We start from the raw sequence: 22,866 nt of genomic DNA on the forward strand, positions 1-22,866 counted from the left end.
TGATTTGGTTACTTTATGCACGGGACATAAATTAAAAATGCAATAACTATTGAAACCAAAAGATGGAAAAAAAATATATGAAGATTTACTATCTTGATATTAAATTTTATACCGATATCATTTTATTACAATGTTAGTATACGATATGGTACGAGATGATGATGCGTACCAAATATTATATGGTATGATATGAGATGATGATGCGTACCAAATATCGATAGTTACGAGATTGCATACCGATTTGATATGATTTCGGTATGCATTGGTACACAATGATGGTATGGTAAGAATTATGTTCACGATTAACCATTTTCTTTCATAGCTAGGTTTGCTATATGCCAGCTTGGTCAAGGATCGAGTTGGGTCCAATGCATAGGTAGCTCATCAAGGTTGGTTTCAGATTTGGGTCCTCAGATTCACATCAAAGTCCAATCCAAGAAATCTAGTTTGAGGCTTCTCCCAACTCGAATGGATTTGATATATCATATATTAACTAGATTAAAAGCATAGGCCTGACATAATCAAGACATGTCTTCACAAAATAACCAAATATGAAATATAATTATCAGGGCCAATAAAGCATAAGTCCGGTCTGAAGTCAAATTTGAAATTCCATTGTGTATGTCATAAGATCTTTTAATGGGTAAATCATTACGAGATTTGGTATGAAGCAGGTTCAAAAAAAAGTACTCTATAGTTCCAACTTGTTACCTAATTGGATGGGTTATAAATTTTTGTGTGGCATAACTAATCCGCATGCTACATTTCTCCGAAACGCAAATTATGAAATGTTTGAAATCATTAATACGGCAACAACTCGAGCTGAAACACCCTAAATCCTGTTGGTCCAGCATGCTAATTGGGTTCGGTTGTTCCCTCCAACTCTATCCAATCTGCCATGAATCTAACCCAACTTAAATATAGCTGTGGGTTGAAAAAACCCCAACATTTGGCAAGATTGAATTTAAGGCACAAATGTTGGGTTGTGTCAGATCCCCGTTGCATACTACAGCATTAGGTTTAGAGTCAAAATTAAGCCATAGCTTAGAATTTTCTACAGAGTTAATTTAAAAAAAAAAAAAGATATCACATGAGTATTTTAGATGAAAAAAGATATTACATTTCAATTTTCGTTAGATGAACTTTATATAATAGTTCTAGGTTAATTGCATCTAAAAAAAAGGTTAACTTCAAGCAGGGCGGTCCTGATATTTTTAGATCTGGGGCTAATAATTAGATTTTTTATTAAAAATTAACATACTTTAAAATTAATTATCATTAAAAAAATTAATTTACGTGCAGTAATTTTCTATAGATTATTCGTTAAGTAGCATATAAACCATCATTAACCTATGTAATTTTTTTTTTATAATATTGTAGAAAGTCATCCTTGCACTCTATTGAATATCAATACAGAGCCTAGGCTGGGCGGTCGCCAATTCGACCTGCCCAGGCCGGCCCTGATTCAAGTCATTCTTTGAAAATAACACAATATAACATCTTTGAAAAAAAAATATTTATTTCATTTTTGATGCAAAAGATGCTAAATCATGTATATCGCTCTTTCAACATAGTCCACAAACTTTCAAGCAGGGATCCAAACACAATAATTGTTGACCATGAAAAGAAGGCTTTCACCTTGTGTTCTCTTACATTCCTCAATGGTGCTTTATCTTAAGCATCTCTGAAAGAAGGCAGGTTGATTCAATAAGACCAACATCAGCCAACCTTATCATTGTGAGCTACATATTCCACCATCCCATATATACAGAACAGCATTCATGCATTATACCTTCAAACAACTGCGTGATGCTCATATTAATGTGTTTAGCATCACCTGAATCCTGTGTTGCAAATAAGAAATCATATCTAATCATATATAAATACAAGAACCAGCGTAGTTTTACGAAATCAGATGCCAAGATATTTTATTCTGGGATTTTGGCCTCCATTCTACTCACAAGAGAAAAAAAGACAGAAAATAGAGAGAAGGCCAATATATCCCCTTATACATTTGTTGATTGAGGCTCGTCTGGAGACTTAATAAGTGGGGTGACACTTTCTTGCATAATTGTCTGGTTTGTTCCTTCCTTATTGGCAGGGTAGAGCACGTAGTGCTGAAAGATGAAGAGAAGGTCGAAAAACACAACTTCCTGAAAAGAGGAAAAAATAAAGGACTATGAATTCGAGTTTAAATTCATTTTGCTGAAAGAAGATTGACCTCAGCAACCAACTTTGGACCTATCAAGTTTTGGACTCTTTAAGAGGAATATATTAGGACCGAGAAAAAGTTACTTTGGTTGTAATTCTCCAGGTAATCGGCTCATCTAGCAATACTGAACCTACGTCTCTGAGTGCCGTTAATATGAACCAAGTATGAGAGCATAGGTTGTGCACATCCATTAAATATATCTAGAGCAATCTCATGCAGCAGAGAAATTCAAGTGCATCAAAGTCAGTAAAACACCGTATCATATGGTGAAGAAAGTAGCTGTATCATCAGTGCATAACAGTGTGTGAAAAATTAAGAAGTTGAGGATTTAATGGTATTCATAAAGGTCTTACATCTATTTGCAGATCTTTAACAAGTTTGGGAATGAGAATCAAGCATCTGAAAAAAAATACACTCTCATTCAGATTATCACATATAAGGGTAGTCCTAAATGATATCTGTGCTTGTTCACTTGTCTGCCAAAAGCATGAATTTCTTCTTTTCGTTTGTTTGCCTGGTAGACGTGGAAAGCATAAAGGCAAGGAAATCAACCTGGCCTTTCTATATTGCTCACATAAAGACACGACAAGTAGACTTCTTTCTTTCTTTCATGTTTGCTTCTTCTTTTTCCTTTTTCCTTTTATTCCTTAAGAAGATTCTTTCCACAAAAGACAACCTTGGGCCAATAAGGGATCATCAAATGATGCAATCATTTTATTGGGTACAAAGCATTGAATTAATAAGTATGTACATATATATATATATATTCGATGAAAGGGAGGCTAAGGAGAGTAACCATCCATTAGCCAAAGAAATAATAAAAATTATTGGACCTATGGTATTCCGTACTGGCACGAACCGGCCGGTACACCTGTACCGTACCGTACTGACGGAGAACTGGTTCAATTCAGATCGATTTTTTAGAAAATGGCTTGAATCGGACCGAACTGGTCGGTTCGGTACGGTATCAGCCCGAACCATCCGATACCGGACGGTTTGGTCCGGTCCGGTATGGTACGGTACCGGTTTGGTTCGGCTTGACTTTTTTTTTTTTTTTTTTGCCGTTGGGTGAGATTTTTTTTTTATTTTTTATTATCGGTACGGTCCGATATGGTATGGTACGGTACCATACCGGCCAGCAACCGGCACGGATTCTGATATTAAGTCCGCGAAACTTGATTGAACCATCGAGAATGACCAACTTCATTGACTGGATCGAAGATTTCTGGCAGGCTATGAAAGTTATACAGTGATGCTCTTAAAGAGATACTCTTATGGTGAAATCAATTGGCTTAAAACAGAGAAAGAAATCTGCATGTCATATAATCAATTGTACCCTTCACAATGATAGCAAAGAGAAACTCATCCACGAGTCTGTTATTTGTGTGTTTTAATACACACACAATCACTAACCAAGAAAACAAATTACTCTAACCCACCAATATCAAATACAAATTCCTAAAGCATCTGATTATCCATTTTGAGATATCTAAATCAGCACCAATATCAACACTAACCTCATGCATTCCCAAAATTTCTTCAGGACTTCAAGTTGCTACTTGCATCATCATTAGTTAATTTATTTTGGAACTATTTTTAAAAATATTTACAAAGGTCAATATTATGATGATTCGATGGTCTACATCTATACCCAAACTTATTTTCTGCTGTCCTTCTGGATTTTGCTTCTTCTTAATGATGGTATCCTGTGGGAAGAAGAACAGGAAAACTTTTTGGCACACAGAAATGAAATCGTGCTTTTTGAGGGCAAATCGAGTGCTAGTGACTTCTGATCAACTAAACTCTCAATAAACCAGTCAAAATTGCAGGGAAAAACTGAAAAAAAGAGCCAAAGAGTTTTCTTTAAGGAGAAAGTCAAGGAAAAAGGAACAAAATGCTGAAATTTATCACAGAAATTTCCAGTGACCGACTACAAATCAGGATTCAGGGCTGATTGGCCAAAGAAAATATTTTAAAAGTTGGTCAAATTTCTGGAAAATAAAGGATCTGTGTGACAAAATAAGGGAAAATGTATTAGCAAATACAAATGATGTCAAAGAGAAGAGAGAATTCAATAGTTAAAAAACAACCAAAAAAATTCAGAGAACTTAGTTAAATATCTAATACATACTCATGTAGTCATGCACAATTTAAGATTTTATTAGAATAATGTTTGGGAGTTAAGTAGAAAAGAGTCCGAACTCCGAAGAATCAAAAATGAATTTCCCAATTCTTATGAAATAGCTATGAAGACTTGCTGGTGAGTCCAAAGTCCAAACTGTGAAGAAACTTAAATTTTGATCAGGATACGTGCAGCCTTTGATCAAGGATTCAGAATCTCAGATTATTCAATCCTTCATGTATTGAACTTCAGAGGTTAAGAGCATTTCAGGACTGAAGAAAAGTAGCTAAGCTTACCGCGTCATACTAAGAAGGATCCACACGAAGAAGTTTGGAAGCATCAGATACAGGGACAAGCGAGTGAAGCTATTAGAGTTCATACCTTTGCGCTAGAGTTTTGTCCAAGAGAAAATATCTTCACATATTTAGTGAAATGAATTATTACAGGAATGATATGAAAGTCTGAAATTTGAAAACAAGATCCCTGTTTATGTATTATTCAAGATGACCAGACTAGTAATAGAAAACAAAATAACTATCATATAATCTCAGCTCGTATTACACTTGAATTTAAAGTACTCATCATATATCCAAGTGACAATCTATTCCAATATCAGTGACATGATAGCTACAAAGGATCCAATTGTTAGATGTATGTCCTAGAAGCCAATATAGCTGATACATTGAAATAAGTCTAGGATACAATTTTGTACTTGATACATTGATTTGATCAATAAAAAAGCAAGTTTATTTTTCATTCAAATGTGATGTGTCCTTGAATCGTTCATGGAATTAACATTTCGATACATATTCTCAAAGTGTTGAGAATTAGAGATATGTATTTAATTCTTAAATATTCTTGATCATAGTATCATCATGAAAACGATGATCGATCCGGATAGACCAGCACACAGATCACTTCTTTTGGAATAGATGAGTCTCTGGTATACAGTGTAGAGACATTGAGCGATGAGTGCGGGTAGTTGTTAGAGAACAACTAGTACTGAGCATGACCATACGAGAGATCACTTGAATTTCTACTCGATCGTCAGTGATTGTCTCGATACTGTAGTTGTGTAAATGGTCCTTTGACCTGCGATGGTATGAATGCTTGCAGTGAGGTTGTTGGAATTTAACTGACACATAAACATGATCTCAATGAGCCCTTGTAGTGGATGTTGGCGATAGTTGGTCCACTGTAGGAGTAGAGTGCGCATCAAGATGGAATCTATCGATCTTGATAGAGAGATATAGTTCTATGAGATTTGAGAGGATAAGTCCAAGAGTCTGTGGCTATAGTAGTGTGATTGATGGAAAAGAGTTTCTTTAAGGATCACAATTGGACTTGAGCTGATCGAATCTATCATATGACTGATGATGAGGTTTGACGATTTATCCATAACCTGCCATCTAGTCGGAACTCACGATAGAGGGACTGAATCATACGTGAACTACACCTTGAGGTTCTTTTTCGATTCTACTGGGTTGCCACTACATACTGTTAGGTGTCACGGATGCATAGTGAGAGCTCATTAGGGTTGCTCATGATCGACAATTCTTAATGAGTTAGAGTAGAATTATTCGACCCATTAAAAAGAGTTTTAATGATACTATGATAGAGATCATTGTATATCTCACTACCAGATAGAATTGAGTTTATGGGATCACACAACAAAGGGATTAGACCTGAAATAAGCAACTGGACTTATGAAGTTTCAATTGGGTTCAGGATAACCTTGCTAGCATATGATTGGATCCAATTTTCTCTTTACATTTGAATTTCTTATTTGATAAGATTAATTTAAATTTAATTATCTGCTAATAACCTAAATGAATTAGATTCATTAGGCTCCAATTATTGGGTGCCTAGGGTTTTGAATCAAATGAATTAAGGGTTCAAGCCCTTGATTTTCTGGATAGTTTTGATTAGGCGCCACTTGATTTGATCAAATTAGGCGTGTCCACCCATTAGAGGGCGTGTGAGACCAGCATGGGGCGTCCCATGGGTGCCATATGGGGTGTGTATTTGTGGGTGCAAAGGCTCCAATAATTGGTGCCTAAAGGATCTCCTAAACGGAGTCAAATAACTAAAAGAATAAGGATTCCTAATGCAAGTAGGAGTTGTATTAAGTGGTTGTTTGGTTTTGAATAGAATTCAAATTTTATGTCTATTTAAAGGAGCCTTCTTTAAGATCTCTAGGCAATTGAACCAGCAGCCCCACGCCTCCATAGAGCAGCCCATGCCCCCTCTCTTTCTTCTCCATTCTCTTCTTCCTTGAAGATCCAAAGCCCAAGCCTTGGGCATCTTCTATCTTCCATGCCTAAAGGAGTTTGGGCGCCCCTTTTGTTTGCTGGTTTCTAGTCCTTGATTGATTCATAATCAAAGGAAGAAAAGCAAGAGAAGAAGAGAAAAAAAAAATCAAGGAAAGGATCAAAGAGTTGATTGTGATCCAGGCTTCTTTCAGATTCGCAGGCTAATTTTTTTTAGAGAAGAAAAATCAATACTAAAGAGGATTGTTCCAGACTGATCCTGAGTGGATACTTGTAGAGATCGGACGCTTGCGCGCTAAGGGAGAACCTATTCTCTTTCAGATTCAGATTTGAAGAAAGAATTTGCGAAACAGGTATATGATTTGATCACATATTCAATTTCAGTAAATATTTAATTTCAGCATACAAAGTAGATCATAATGCTTTATGTTTTATGCATACATGATGTAGATTAAAAGATATTTTAATCTTCTATTCCGCTGCGTTGTTTAGAAAAATTTTTTTTGAAACATACATGCATGCTCCGACACGAAAAATCCAACAATGGTATCAGAGCTACGGATTTCATATGCATGAAATTGACATATATGTTTTGAAAAGTATTTCAAAATCTGATTTTTCCTTGATACATGAGATGTATAGATGAGTATTTTGAATCTGAAATTTATTTTAAAACATATAGTTGATATGTGAAAGTATGCATAGATCTGAATTTTGTTCTAAAATGATTTATAGTTCATAATCATGTGATATACAGATGCATGTATAAATCTGAAATTTAATTTAATCTGATTTATGATTCATATATGAGCTATATGATTGCATATTTAGGTCAGAAAATTATTTTCAATATGATTCATGATTTGTATATGAGACATATGATATCATGTTATGATCTGAATTTTTGTTTAGATCTGAATTTTACATACATATATGAGATATATGTTTGTATGTTAAATTTGAAAATTAGTTTCATGATTTAAAATTTACCTTTCATACAAAGAATTTAGATCTAAAATTTAGTTTTGGAATCTGAAATTTATGTTTGTGCATAAGGATTTTGATTATGAAAAAATAAAAAATTAGATCATGTAATTAGATTGCATCTAGAATTTTTAATTTGAATATAATGGATTTAATTCGATTAAGTAATTGATCAAATCAAGTCAATGTTGATTAGGGCTAGATTAATTAAGTTATATGATCATACAATTGTTGTTGATCAAATCAATTGAATTCCATATGTAGAATCAATTAACCTAAGGATCTAATTCGGCTCGATGGCTTGAGCTTGATTCGCTTGAGCTAACCTATTTGGGCCAATTCACCTATTGGTGTCTAAGACAAGTAATTGAGATGTGGTTATTTAATTGATTCCGTTTGCTGATCTAGCTAATTTATTGGCGTCTAAAAAAAGCAACGGAGGGACTTCCACCGATCTCCACTTATCAGGCCAATTTGAAAGATTGAGTCTTGAATGAGGTTGCTTGGCGGTTTGGTTTAGCTCATGCCAATTAGATCAGTCATATGATGACTGATTAGACGAGACCTAAATCTAAACTTTTCTATAAATATTAAGTTCATAGGTCTTCCATCGTTGTAGATGTGCGGATGTGCTACTGATGTTGATTATTCTCGACTGGTTACAGTGGTTCAGTTACACCGAAAGCATGTAACCACTCTATTAGCAAAGAGTTGCTCCAGGATAAGGATGGATTAGATCCAATAACTGTTAGGTGAGGGACCCAATGATGGCCCTGCACCTGTTTGTGAACGGTAGGTCGGACTTAACTAAGAAGTGTGGTCAATAACTGTTAGATGAACCACATGACTTAGAGACCAAGTTGCTGCAATATGCTTAGAGAAGCATCTGGGCAAAGAATTGTCCACGCATCGGTGTGCATGTTACCAATAACTGTTAGGTGAGGTACATGGCATCGGTGGGACCGCAGCACCCACTAGGAATCTATTTGTCGCGTTAGAATTTTTGTTTCCCATCCGAGGAGTAGAAGGATTTGAAAAATTAGTGAAAGTCATTGTTTGCATCTTAAAGTCCCTAGAAGCAAATATAATTTTAAAGTACAAAAGTCTAACTTGAATCTTTAATCTCGCAGTTAAACAATATCAGCCCCAAACCCTTTAGCCCGCATCCTTGAATCCAATTATTTAACCAGAACAAACTATAAAGACTGGCTAAGAAATCTCAGGATTGTCCTGACTTCTGAAAAACTAGATCATGTACTCGACCAAAAATCCTTAATATTATCAAACCGTCTTATTGTCGAGCAAAGAACTGCTTATGAAAAGTGGACGGATGAAGATAGTGGGGTCAAGTGCTATATGCTGGCATCCATGTCAAATGAGTTGTAGAGCCACATGAGCATATGCCCACTGCCAGGACTATGATTACTCACCTATAAGAGTTGTATGGTGAGTAGAGCCGTACAGCATGCTTCGAAGTATCCAAAAAACTCTTCAATCTGAAGATGCGTGAAAGACAGTCAGTCCATGAGCACTGTATGATAGTGATCAAGGATATTGAGGAGCTTGAAAAGCTCGAGCTTGATATGCAAAAGGAATTACATATGAATTTGATCCTTCAATTCCTTACAAGTTCATATAATCAATTTATTGTAAATTTTTATATGAATAAATTTGATTGCACTATACCCGAATTGGTCAACATATTAGTCACTACAGAAGAAACCTTGAAGAGTTTAAAAGGCACTGTTCTCGCTGTGGAGCGGACTTCTCCAAGAGAAAATCTAGTTGAAAGAAGAAAAATAAATCCGCTAAGAAGCAGAAGAAAGAGAGCAAGCTAAAGAAGGATATTTCAAAGAAAGCTGAAGCTAAGAAAAAATATTTCCATTATGATGCTGAAGGCCACTAGAGGAGGAACTGTCCACTCTACCTGAAGAGCTTAAAGACTAAGAAGGATGATAAACCTTCAGAAGGTATGCTCATAATAATTAAATCTGATCTTACGATTTTTTCTACTTCCAATTGGATATTGGATTTTGGTTCGAGTACTCATATATGTACCTCAATACAGGTGTAATAGAAAGTAGGAGATTGAAGGAAGGTGACATGATCCTTCGGATCGACAATGAAGCAAAAGTTGCTGCAGAAGCCGTTGGCACTTATTCTCTTCGATAACCGTCGGATTTTAGATTAGATTTAAAAGACCGTTATTTTGTTTCTGTAGCTACTCGGAATTTGATTTCCGTATCTGTGCTAGCATAGGATGGTTTTGAATTTAATTTCAATAAAAAAATTTATTTCATTTATTTACGAAATAAATTGATTGCACGAGATCTTTTAATTGACAGTCTATATCACTTGCATGTTGATGCGAATGTGAATTTGAACGAGCAAATAGTGAGTGTCGTAGGTTAAAAGAGATCCAGAGATTAAATTAATCAGAAGTACTTATGGCATCATAGACTAGACCATATTAAGAGGACATGATAAAGAAACTGAAAAGGGATGGAATCCTTGGCTCTCTTCATCCAGAGTTGTATCAAGCTTGTGAATCTTGCCTTCGAGAAAAAATAGTCAAATTACCTTTTGCAGGATATAGGAAAAGGACCACTGAGTTACTAGTTCTGGTACACATCGATATGTGTGGGCCATTTGATATGCAGACCAGAGGTGGTTACTGCTACTTCATCACCTTTACCGATGATCTATCTAGATATGGGTATGTGTATCTGATGAAACACAAGTTTGAAACCTTTGAAAAATTCAAAAAATTCAGAAATGGAGTAGAAAAACAAACAGATAAACCCATTAAGGTTCTTCGATCTGATTGAGGAGGTGAATACCTTAATCGAAAATTTTTGAGATATCTTAAGGACAATGACATAGTCTCTCAATAGACTCCTTTCGGAACACCTCAACTCAACGGAGTATCCGAAAGGAGGAATATGACCTTATTAGATATGGTCAGATCCATGATGAGCTTCACTGATTTATCTTTATATCTTTGGAGACATGCCTTATTAACTGCAATTCACCTGTTGAATAGGGTTCCATCAAAATTCATTCCTACCACATCGTATGAGATATGGTACGGTAAAAAACTGAGTCTAAGTTATCTTAAGACTTGAGGATGCCCGGCCTATGTCAAGAGACAGATGGCTGATAAATTAGAGGATACATCTGTAATAGCTCGTTTTATAGAGTATCCAAAAAAATCAATGGGATACTACTTCTACTTTCCACAAGATCACAATATGATTGTGAGTCGGAACACCATATTCTTAGAAAAATAGTTTATCCAGGATGGTGGCAGTGGGAGGTTAGTTGAGCTCGAAGAGGTCTCTGAACAGCAAAGAACTATAAATCCTCAGAAACTCGTTATTCATGAGCCAGTAGTTGATGTTCCTCAACCATCTCATAGATCTAGTAGGATCTTCCGATCTCCTGAAAGGTACATAGGTATGCTTACGAAGGAAATAAAAAAAATATTTCTTATGAAAGATAAGGGTCATGGTGATGATCTTAATACCTTTGACGAGGCGATGTCTGACATCGATTTCGAAAAATGGTTAGATGCGATGAAGTCAGAGATTGACTCGATGCATTCGAATCAAGTATGGACTTAGTGGATCCATCCGAAGATATAGTACCCATTGAGTGTAAATGAATCTACAAAAAAAAAAAATGCCGATGGTAAGGTAGAGACCAATAAAGCTAGACTTGTGGCAAAAGGTTATAGCCAACGCAAGGGCTTTGACTATCAAAAAATCTTTTCGTCCGTAACCATGCTGAAGTCCATTCACACTCTGCTTGCTATTGCAACTTATTATGATTATGAAATCTGGCAGATGGATGTGAAAACTACTTTTCTGAATGAATATCTTGAGGAAGATATCTATATGGAGTAGCCTTTGGGTTTCACATCTGTGATGGTGATTACAGAGTCTGCAAGCTGCAAAGGTCCATATATGGATTAAAGCAAACTTTTCGAAGTTGGAATCTTCATTTTGATGATGCGATCAAATTATTTGATTTCATCAAGAACGAATAGAAACCATGTGTATACAAAAGGGTCAGTGGGAGCGCAATAACATTCTTCGTATTGTACGTGGATGATATTCTCCTTATTGGAAATGATATTCCAATGCTGACTATGGTCAAAAGATGGTTGTCTAAGAAATTCTTCATGAAAGACCTAGGAAAAGTATCCTTTATTCTTGAAATTAAGGTCTATAGAAATAGATCCAAGTGGATGCTTGGCTTTTCACAGAAAAGTATAAAGAGGAGATGTTGAAAGAGTTCAGTATAGAAAATCTTGAAAGAGAATTTCTACCTCTTGGGCATAAGAGTATGCGTGCTATGTACTTAATTTGTATAGCCATTACTGTGAATGTCACAAGCAGATATCAGTCGAATCCAGACTGGGAGTGTTGGATTGCTGTGAAACCATCCTTAAGTACTTGAGAAGTACTAAAGATTTAGATTTTCGATCTTTAGAGAAAAGCTAATAGTGGGAGGATACATGGATACTGATGATAGAATGTCTATATCAGAGTGTATTCTTATTCGATATATTGGAAGGGTTCTGAGTAATCGATCAATGGAAGCTGAGTATGCTGTAGATGTGTAGGATGAATTCTGGTTCTAATATTAATTGTAGAACTGGATGTCATGCCATTAGATGCCATGACACAGTATTGCAAAGACAATGACACCATAGTCCTTGTTAAGAAGCCAAGATCTCATCAGAAGTCCAAGCACATAGAGCAGCGGTATACGCAACTACCTCGAAAAGAAATATGTTGAGATGCGAAGAGTAGACTCCACGGACAACGTGACAGATCCGCTGACAAAGCAATTGAGCCAACCAAACATGAAAGTCCACTTGAGAAGATGGGACTGAGATTAGTGACCAATTGGCTTTAGTCCGAGTGAGATTGTTAGATGTATGTCTTAGAAGCCAATATGGCTGACACATTGAAATAAGTCTAGGATACAATTTTGTACTTAATATATTATTGGATCAATAAAAGGGCCAATTTATTTTTTATTCAAGTATGATATGTCATTGAATCGTCCATGGAATTAACATTTCGATACATATTCTCAAAGTATTGAGAATTGAAGACATGTATTTAATTCCTAAATACTTCTGATTATAGTATCATCATGAGGATGGTGATTGATCTGTATAGACCGGCGCACAGATTGCTTCTTTCAGAGTAGATGAGTCTCTGGTCTACAGTGTAGAGACACTGAGCGATGAGTGTGGATAGTTGTTAGAGAACAACTAGTACTGAGCGTGACCATACGAGAGATCACTTGGATTTCTATTCGATCGTCAGTGATTGTCTCGATGCTATAGTTGTGTGAATGATCCTTTGACCTGCGATGGTATGACTGCTCGCAGTGAGGCTGCTGAATTTGACCGACACATAAATATGGTCTCAATAAGCTTTTGTAGTGGATGTTGGCGATAGTTGATCCACTGTAGGAGCAGAATACGCATTAAAATGGAATCTATCGATCTTGATAGAGAGTAGTCCTATGGGATTTGAGAGGCTAAGTCCGAAAGTCTGTGGCCACAACAGTGTGATTGATGGAAAAAAATTTTCATAAGAATCACAATTGAACTTAAGCTAATCGAATCTATCATATAACTGATGATGAGGTTTGATGATTTATCCATGATCTGTCATCTAGTCGGAACTCACGATAGAGGGACTGAATCACACATAAACTATACCTTGAGGTTCTTTTTCGATTCTACTAGGTTGCTACTACATACTGCTAGGTGTCACCGGTAGATAGTGAGAACTCATTAGGGTTGCTTAGGATCGACAATCTTTGATGAGTTAGAGTATAATTGTTCCAACTCATTGAAAAGAGTTTCAATGATACTATGATAGAAATCATTGTATATCTCACTATCAGATAGAATTGAACCTATGGAGTCACACAACAAAGAGATTAGACCTAGAATAAGCAACTGGACTTATGAAGTCTCAATTGGATTTAGAGAAACCCTATTGGATTCAGGGTAACCTTGCTAGCACATGGTTGGACCCAATTTTCTCTTTACGTTTGAATTTTTTATTTGATAAGATTAATTTAAATTTAATTATCTGCTAATAACTTAAATGAATTAGATTTATTGGGCTCTAATTGTTGGATGCTTAAGGTTTTGGATTAAAAGAATTAAGGGTTCAAGCCCTTAATTGATTTTTTTGATAGTTTTGATTGGGCACCACTTGATTTGATCAAACTAGACGTGTCCACCCATTAGAGGACATGTGGGACCAGCATGGGGCATCCCATGGGTGCCATATGGGGTGTGTATTTGTGGGTGCAAAGGCTCCAATAGTTGGCGCCTAAAGGATCTCCTAAAGAGAGTCAAATAACTAAAGGAATAAGGATTCCAAATGCAAGTAAGAGTTGTATTAAGTGGTTGTTTAGTTTTGAATAGGATTCAAATCTTATGCCTATTTAAAGAAGCTTTCCCTGAGGCCTCTAGGCAATTGAACCAGCAGCCCCACGCCTCCATGGAGCAGCCCACGCCCCCTCTCTTTCTTCTCCCTTTTCTTCTCCCTTGAAGATCCAACGCCCAAGCCTTGGGCGTCCTCTATCTTCCACGCCCAAAGGAGTTTGGGCGCCCCCTTTGTTTCCTGATTTCTAGTCCTTGATTGCTTTATAATCAAAGGAAGAAAAGCAAGAGAAGAAGAGAAGAAGAAGATTAAGGAAAGAATCAAAGAGTTGATTGCGATCCAGGCTTCGTTCAGATTCGCAGACCGATTTTTCTTAGAGAAAAAAAATCAATACTAAAGAGGATTATTCCAGATTGATCCTGAGTGGATACTCGTAGAGGCCGGACGCTTGCGCAGCTAAGGAAGAACCTATTCTCTTCTAGATCCAAATTTAAAGAAAGGATTTGCGAAACATGTATGTGATTCGATCACATATTCAATTTCAGCATATGAAGTAGATCCTAGTACTTTATGTTTTATGCATGATGTAGATTAAAAAGTTTTTTAATCTTCTATTTCACTGTGTTGTTTAGAAAAAAAAAATTTGAAATATACATGCATGCTCCGATACGAAAAATCCAACAATAATATATTGAAAAGATGACAATATTCCTCCAAAAGTACCTAGTTAATAAATCATACAACAGTTTTAAGCTTGGACCATAGATGCAGCTCTCAATTTAGATAACATGAAGTTTTTATAAATTTTGCAGCTTTTGCCTCTTTTACTGTTTTCCTGGCAAGATTTGACTGTTTGTTTCACTAAGTTCTGCTCAAAACAAGCAACAGGCCTAAGAAAGTATTCAAACCAATCTATTCATTTTCCCCACGAAATAGGTATTCTTTTTTTGCATACTGTCACGGGAGACAAATAAAGACTAGGCAACTGTCTTTTTTCATGAGGGTCCATAGTTCATCTTAGTGCAATATAACTTTTGGCCTTGTGACTTTATTCTGCTAATGGAATGGCAGTCACTTGCAGTCACATCAAGAAGGAGGTGTAGAGAGGGAACTTTGTAGGTTGATCCAACTGAAACATGCCATCATCATCTACTCATCCTATTGCTTTTAGAACTTTTCATCCACTAGCATTATGAATCACAATCAGTGGAATTGCTTCTTCCCCCACCAAACTCAAACCTCATGAGCAAAGGGAACTATATGCTCATAGAACGGATCAAATGCTTGGTATATGTTTCTACTGAAAAAGTGCTCTTTATATGTCAAACACTAGTGTATATAACAAGCAAATATAATAATGGAAAGGACAGATTCTAGAAGATGAATATGCATGCCCCACCAAAGCTGTAGGAAAAAACTGAAGCTTTTATCATATTCCATCATATTGAAAATAAAACTAGAGTAGAGAATAGTATAGCATACCAATGAAAGCAGTGTTTTCCCAATGTTACCATACAAGTTTACCAATGTATCTGCAAAATGTTTAGTTTGATCAAGAAAATGAAAACAACTATAAGAAATCTTTTGGAGCGCTTTCTGTAAGAAACATGTAACCCACCCTGGTCTATTGATTGTACACCCATCTGACCAAAGTTCAGAATGCCCCCCAATAAATCAAGTAAGATGTTGCCAATGCTCCAGCCAACCGTGCTCTTGCGCCTAAAGTTCATTATGGCCTAATGAAGAGAGATAGGTAATGTCATAAATATGACAAATTCAGATAGAAAGCAATATACCTAGGTCTAGCATCAAAGAGTTGAACATAACAAATAAGATAGGCATAGAGACCAGATAGAATATCGGTTTTCCACTAAATAAATCACAAAACTTTATCAATTACATCACATGTTTTTTCCTCAAAAACAAAAAGAATACAATGTTTCATATATGGTCCTTCTACCTGAATTTTTCAATATCAAGTTCGAGATAAAAATCTTACCTACACTATTTTTTTTTTCACTAATTTCATATGCCTAACTAAGCCTTGATTTTAATTTGAACGGCTTCATATTTCATGAAGATGAATACATCTATATTGATGTAAGAAAACCATAATCAATAGAACCTCTTTTTTTTAATGGTCTGCTTGTGTATTTTCCAACATCTTTTACTGTAGCAGATAAAAATAGTTGTTATATTAGATGAAATATTGCGTAACCATAGAAATTTCGACAAAGAATATTTTGAAGTGTAAAACTCAAGTTCATACATTCACAGAAAACAAATTTCTGGATTTCGACATTGGTTTTTTAAAGCTTGCAAGCAACACTTCATTTTAATAACCTCATCGTGTATCCACTGAAATTTTGACTTCAAATCTGTTTTAATTCCACCAAAAGAAATTCTGGGAGAAGCCAAAGCAGACTTTGATGCTAGCAACCTTAAAACCACCAAACACTTGAATACCCAAGTTTCTCTAAGTTGGCTTTGAAGAACTTCTATCCATATATTTTTAGCACTTTTGCCCAATTAAATGTGCCAGTAAAGGTCAGACACTTAAAAATCAAGTTGCAATGTCTAGGTATCAAATTGTTCCAGCAACACCAGATATCGTCTCGACATCTAAAAGGTTTTTATAGCTTTCTTGCTTATTTATTTAAAAAATTCTCGATTATTTTTTTCCTACGAACTCTTCCTGACATCTTATAATCCTCCAAGCTACAAACCAGCGTTTGCCATACCGTGCCGAACCGGTCGGTACACTCCGTATCGTACCGGACCGGCGGAGAATCGGCACGATTTGGCCGGTAAATTCGGTACACCGACGGTACAGAAGAAAAAAAGAGAGAAAGTGAGAAAGAGAGAGAGGAGGAGAGGGAGGGAGGCGGGAGCCGTCGGAGGCCGGTGGTGGCCGGCTGCGGCCGTCGAAGGGCTTTCGAACCCCGTATCGCCCGATAGGGCTTTCAAGAGAGTGAGAAAGAGAGAGAGAGAGCGCTCAGGAGGGGGGAGGGACCTATCAGATGGACGACGCCTCCGTCGCGAGGCCCTCGGTGGCCGGCGAGCCGACGCCGACGGCCTGAGGGCAGTGGCGCGGGCGGAGCCCCTCCGCGGCTCCGCCCTTTTTTTCTTTTTCGAAACAGATGGTCTGTTTCGATTTTTTTTTTTTGGTTTTAAACTTATGAAGTCGGTAACTGCGTTGCCGACTTAATGGATTTTTTAAAAAAAAAACAAAAATCATGAAGCCGGCAAACTATTTGCCAGCTTCACTTAAAACTATCTTTTTTAAAAAATCGCGAAACAGGGGCGACGCCCCTGTTTCACGCCTGCGGCGCCGCGCATGCGGACTGTGCCCTCCAGCGGCCACAACGGCCAGCCGGCTCCTTCCCCTCCCTCTTTTTCTTTCTTCCTCCTCTCTCTCTATTTCTCTCTCTTTCTCTCCGTTTCTTCTTCCGATTCAGGTCACCTTCGTCGGTTCGGTACGGTACGAAACCGTACGGAACCATACCGCCGGCCGGCCAAAACGGCCGGCAGTACTGGTTCAGCATACCTTGCTACAAACTCTTAGATTTTCAACCTAACTTACCATGTTGACTCCCAGACCGTTATATCACTATTCTTGAATAAAAAAATTCTTTTCCCATTGTATAACTTCAACCTGAAGTTCCTTTTCTTCCCTTAACAAGCTTATAGACCTCATTCAAGTCCAAGTGTCTCAAACCATAAAACGTTACCCAACCAAATTTTAAATCTAAGAATTTAACAAGTGCCTTGTTTGGTTGACATAACAATTAAGTTACCTAAAACTTTGTAGATATACCTGTAAAGAGAACTACAATTACCTAATTTTAAAAGAACCAGAAGATATTTATGTAAAATGGATCTTGTGGATTATATACTTTTAAAATATCGTAAGGCATTCAAATGTTAGTTAGCTATAAAAAACAATTATATTGTAAGTTCAAAAGAATCTTTTTTAGACTAAATCACCCAAGATTGGCGGAACCGATACCGGTGGCCGGATCGGCCGGCCGGCGGTACAGTACGGCACATCTCTGTTCCGTTTCGAACCGAGGCGAACCGACGAAGGAAAACACGGATGAATCGAGGAAGAAAAAGAGAGAGAGAGAGAGGGAGGGAGGAAGAAAAAGAGGGAGGAGAATCCGCCGGAGGGCAGCCGTGACCGTCGGGTGGTGGAAAGGGCTCCCGCGGCTCCGCGCGGGGAACAGGGGCGATCCGCCCCTGTTTCTCGGGATTTTTTTTTTAAAAAGCCTTTTCAAAGTGAAGTCGGCAAAATCCTTGCCGGCTTCACTTAAGTGAAGCCGACAAAACCCATACCGACTTCACTTTGAAAAGGTTTTTTAAAAAAAAGCCCCGAGAAACAGAGACGGATCGCCCCTATTCCCCGCGCGGAGCCGCGGGAGCCCTTTCCGCCGTCCGACGGCCACGGCTGCCCTCCGGCGGCCCCTTCGGCGGATTTTTCTTCCTCCCTCCCTCTCTCTCTCTATTTTTCTCTCTTTTTCTCTTTTTCTTCTCCGGCACCTGCATGTGCCGTTTTGCATGCCGGAACCGTCTCGGTTCTCCGCTGGGACAGTTCGGCACGCCCCGTACCAGACGGTTCAATCCGGTACGGCATTCCTTAATCACCTAAGTTAGCCACCTACCTTCACCTTCAAAGAATTAACCTTTACAGACAAAGTAATCTCTTGTAAGTAGAACTCAATCTATTAAAGATCATTTAGATGAGAATGGTGAAAAGCATAAATCAACAAATTGGTGCATTTCCAATGCAGAATTGGGATGGAAACTTAAGCACGGGATGACTTGTACACAATATTTAGGGTAAAATCCTTCTATTTTATCCTTTTGGTTACTTGAATATACATTTTCTTTTGTGTTTATGTGCCCTGAAGTTGGAATTGAAGAGAGGAATTAGCTCGCACTGAGAGGAAAATTTGGAATTTCTGAAATAGGAGTATAGGACTGCTTTATTTTCATATTGGTAATCATATTAGAATTTCTCTTATAACGCTTGAATTCCTAAATCAAGGCTACCTCAACAATTCATTGATTTATGCTTTGCAACTTTCAGATGAAGAATGTGATCTTATCTTATTCCTAAAATGGCCTGCTAAAATAAGAGGATATCTTAAGAACCAACACCAATCAAAGACAGGAAATAGGAAATTTATGAAACTGCAGAAGTATCTTTACCTGTGGTATGTACTTGATCGCTGTCATGATAACTTGTATTGTGCTGAAACACACATGCAATAAGGAAAGATTAATCAGATGAAGATTTATCTGCAGTTACTTGTTATTCTGAACTCCAAACATCCCAGTACTTCGCCACCAAAATTGTTTATTTGGATAACTATAGGTTAAGAATTTAACTGTTTTCTGAAAAGACAGAATTACTTGAACACAGAGATGAGCCAGAGCCATGAATGCTTTGGACAGGCTATGATCAGACAGACCACAGCAGAAGCCAGAACAGCTGTAGTGATTACAGTGCAAGTTTTCGAGACTTTCTGATTTCCACGCTGTCATTGTAAAAGATAAAAACAATGTGAAAAGTGAGTACTTACAATGAGGGATTGGGGAGGGCAAGATTGTCACTTATGCAGGATAAAAGGCTCTATGTAGTTCAAGATAGGATCACTTACTTCATAGATTAAAACTTGGAATAAAGTAAAAGCTGTCAATGCAACAGCATGGGTTGAAAAAGCAACATCATTTGCAGCCACAGGAATCATCTGCCATGATGGGGAAAAAAGATGTATAGATAATCCATTTGCATGTATTATCACTTAAACAATGTTTAGGATAAAAATTCATGGAACCAAAAATCTAAAGTAATGTATGATCAACTATCAGCATCACCATAATTAGTCGTTCTCATTTTAAAGTGGCAAAAAATCAGATTCTATAGATTTAGAAAAGCCAAATTAGAAATGGCGCTGCCTACGCAGTCACATTTCTTTGCATAGTTTGGCTAAGTTCAGTGTAAATACTTAATACAATGCGAAATTTACAGGTAAGCCTCCTTTCTTTTAAACAGGGAGGAGACTGGTCAACCTCCAAATTTATAAATATGAAAGCGGAATTTACATATTTTAGACTGAAATTGAAAGAATAAAGATGGTTCCCAAATCACCTTAATACTAATTTTAAAAGAACAAATCTTCGGAATTGCAGTATGATCCATATATGCAATTTCCCATTGGAATTAAAATACATAAATATATATGCACCATGATGAAGGCCAAAACATCGTGTACAGGATTGAACAGGGATGCATGTACAGCCTCATAAAGTTTAAAGTTTCAGTTTAGGTTTGACCAGATACCAAAAAAATTTCAGCAAGTTTGAAGGAAAACAGTAGCAAACAAGAATCAAATAAATCAATGATTCAATACACCCAACATAATGAGGCCTTATACGGCAATCCTCATCAAAGGTGTCTCATTGATATATGTCATTGAGAAGACTTGTGTTACTGCTTACACCATTTTATACTGGCTGCACATGGTGACTACAGAACCTCTACAGTCCATATTTTGGTGGATGATACGCACCTCTGAATTTTCAAAGTAATGCTCTATGACTAACATGAAATAGTAGCTCTCAAGGAACCCCCTGTTTGCAGTAATAAATGACAGACTAAGCATGGATCTCACACACATAAATGAATCCTCCTCGTTAAGCCATACTTAAAAAAAAATTGAGACATTTAGTAGCATAAGAATAATAGTATAATACAGTAGTTAGTTGTATGGTCCAAACTAAAACAATCCCTATAGTTGAAAAAAGGGACCATAGCAAGCTGAAACTAGGAGCTAAGTGTGCCATCAAAATCTACTATTACCCCACTTCACATTGTCCATGAATTGGACTGGTAGAAGATACTATTATACAATATTAATAAAACTATATGCGTGTACATAATATAACATACTCCAGATTACACCAAAAAAAGAAAAAGTATATGACATTACTCCCACTGCAGACTTGAGAATTAAGCATGCAAAGAAAAAGTAGAGGAACCAAATTCAGAAAATTTTATCAACAAAGGAGAATAATCTTTTCTTAGATAATCCACTGCCTGAACCATATGATAAACTTGATTACACATGCAAAGCTCTATCAATTGTCACGTACCCTTTTTTGGGCTCTAATCCGTCTGCTCTTTCTTCACTAAAGAACTAGTGTGAATTTACCAGGATAAACAATAAAGAAGACTTTTCCTTCAGAAAAAAAGGGAAGATTTCACTTATTTCAGTATCATATAATTGATCGATAATATTTATCTCGTTTGTATCTCTCCAACCTCAAGCACACCAAAAATTTTAAGTGAAGGCACATAAAAACCTACAATATCTTTATCTATTCAACTAAATTAATCATCAAAAACATTAGAACCTCAACTCTGAAACGGGCATCAGCATTTCAGGTTCAGAAACATAACTACATGCACTTTCACCTCATCCTGACAAATTAATTAGCCTTCATAGGGTGGATATTTGGTGTTCATGACATCATACTGGCGATTATATAATTAAAAGAAAGCACCACTACCACAATAGCACCATGAAAGGGCCTATTTATATAAGCTTATGACCATAGGTTTCTAATTTATACGTATAAATATAAAAACAGAAAGGCTAGTATAGATTTTGTGTTTACTTGGGGTGTTATCTTCCAGCTCCAAAACACGGACTTCCACACTAAATAATCAATTAAAAGGGGCTTTTGTTTGACCAGTATTAGTAAAACAGGTTTACAAAAAATTCACAACAAATGGGTTTTACAAATCTGCTTGCTTGGTTGCTTTCTATAAAATTTGTTCTGCCAAAATTGACAAATCCTAAAACCTGAAATGTGAGTTTCATGCAAAAGAAGCCTCCTCCTGTTTAACAAAAATTCATGTTTTTAAGATTATCTAATTTTTTCTTTAAAAAAAAGTCGCAGGCATCCAAACAGCCCCAAAGTGTTGCAGTCTAAAGAAACTCAAACACATATCAAGAACCACCTACCTCTTGAAATCCATATTTCTCATGATATTGCCTCTGAATTGTGGGGCTAAAGAACATCGCCGCATTGTATATAAGATACGACGAGTGCTTCGTCATGTTCAGCACCAAGAAGTCAAAGTTCAGACCAACCACACTGCAATTCCCCACCAAGCAAACCACAATACAAGTCATCCAGCCATCAAAACCTCAAGAAAATAAAAAAAAAACCCGATCAAAATCCAATTTCCTTCTAGAAAACAGGATTTGAGTCTCAAATTGCGACAAAAAAAATCAATAAATCGAACCTTTTTCGCCTGTAATTTAGTATGACTTGAGGATAGAAGCTAAAAGACCATGAGAAGAAGGCGATCCATCCAAAAACCTCGTAGGTGACCTCCAGATATATAGAATTCCAAGAAGCCATTTTTTTCTAATTTTACGGAATTTTTGTCCCTTTTTTTTCCTTCGTCGCTCTGAGTCGAAGATAACGGAGATAAAAAGCAACAGTTTTTATTCCCTTTTTCATTCGAAAGCCCGTCGTTGATGGACGAACCATCCGGCGGATGAGGGGATTGGCCCTTCGATATAGCCAGGATTTACGAAAGAACCGCAGGTAGGAAGTGTTATTGCTGCAGAGAAGAGGGGTAATTTTGCGAAACGGGTTTTGGAGTTTTAAGGATTTGGCGTTTACGGTGTTGGAATCTGGTTGATATCGCCACCTAGTGCATCACAAAGATGGACGTGGACGCGGACGCCACCAGGTACACTAACGTCTAAGTGTCCACACCAGGCTAGCGAGTGAAAAAGGGAACGCTTCTGAAGTTTGAACTTTATTTCTATGGAA

At 37.0% G+C, this 22,866-nt stretch overlaps 1 protein-coding gene across 1 annotated transcript; it reads right to left on the reverse strand.

Moving 5' to 3' along the window:
* Positions 1-1,786: 1,786 nt before the first annotated feature.
* LOC105038730 (cystinosin homolog) lies at positions 1,787-22,529 on the reverse strand. Its single transcript, XM_010914595.4, has 8 exons — positions 22,328-22,529; positions 22,044-22,176; positions 19,674-19,763; positions 19,426-19,550; positions 19,222-19,264; positions 15,629-15,746; positions 15,493-15,542; positions 1,787-2,153 (listed from the first exon to the last, which is right to left on the reverse strand). The coding sequence occupies exons 1-8, from the start codon at positions 22,444-22,446 to the stop codon at positions 2,007-2,009; spliced, it is 825 nt and encodes a 274-aa protein (XP_010912897.2). The 5' UTR covers positions 22,447-22,529; the 3' UTR covers positions 1,787-2,006.
* Between the last annotated feature and the right edge of the window lie 337 nt (positions 22,530-22,866).

The sequence above is a fragment of the Elaeis guineensis genome, chromosome 1 (assembly GCF_000442705.2).
Source record: "Elaeis guineensis isolate ETL-2024a chromosome 1, EG11, whole genome shotgun sequence".
Taxonomy (NCBI): domain Eukaryota; kingdom Viridiplantae; phylum Streptophyta; class Magnoliopsida; order Arecales; family Arecaceae; genus Elaeis; species Elaeis guineensis.

What these genes read in the sequence shown, in the direction of transcription:
- LOC105038730 (XM_010914595.4), bottom strand. Translation starts at nt 22,446, where the DNA reads ATGGCTTCTTGGAATTCTATATATCTGGAGGTCACCTACGAGGTTTTT. An exon ending in TCCAAGTTTTAATCTATGAA is followed by an intron (nt 19,551 to 19,673) that starts GTAAGTGATCCT and finishes TTACAATGACAG; the next exon opens with CGTGGAAATCAGAAAGTCTC. An exon ending in TGTACAATCAATAGACCAGG is followed by an intron (nt 15,543 to 15,628) that starts GTGGGTTACATG and finishes AACATTTTGCAG; the next exon opens with ATACATTGGTAAACTTGTAT.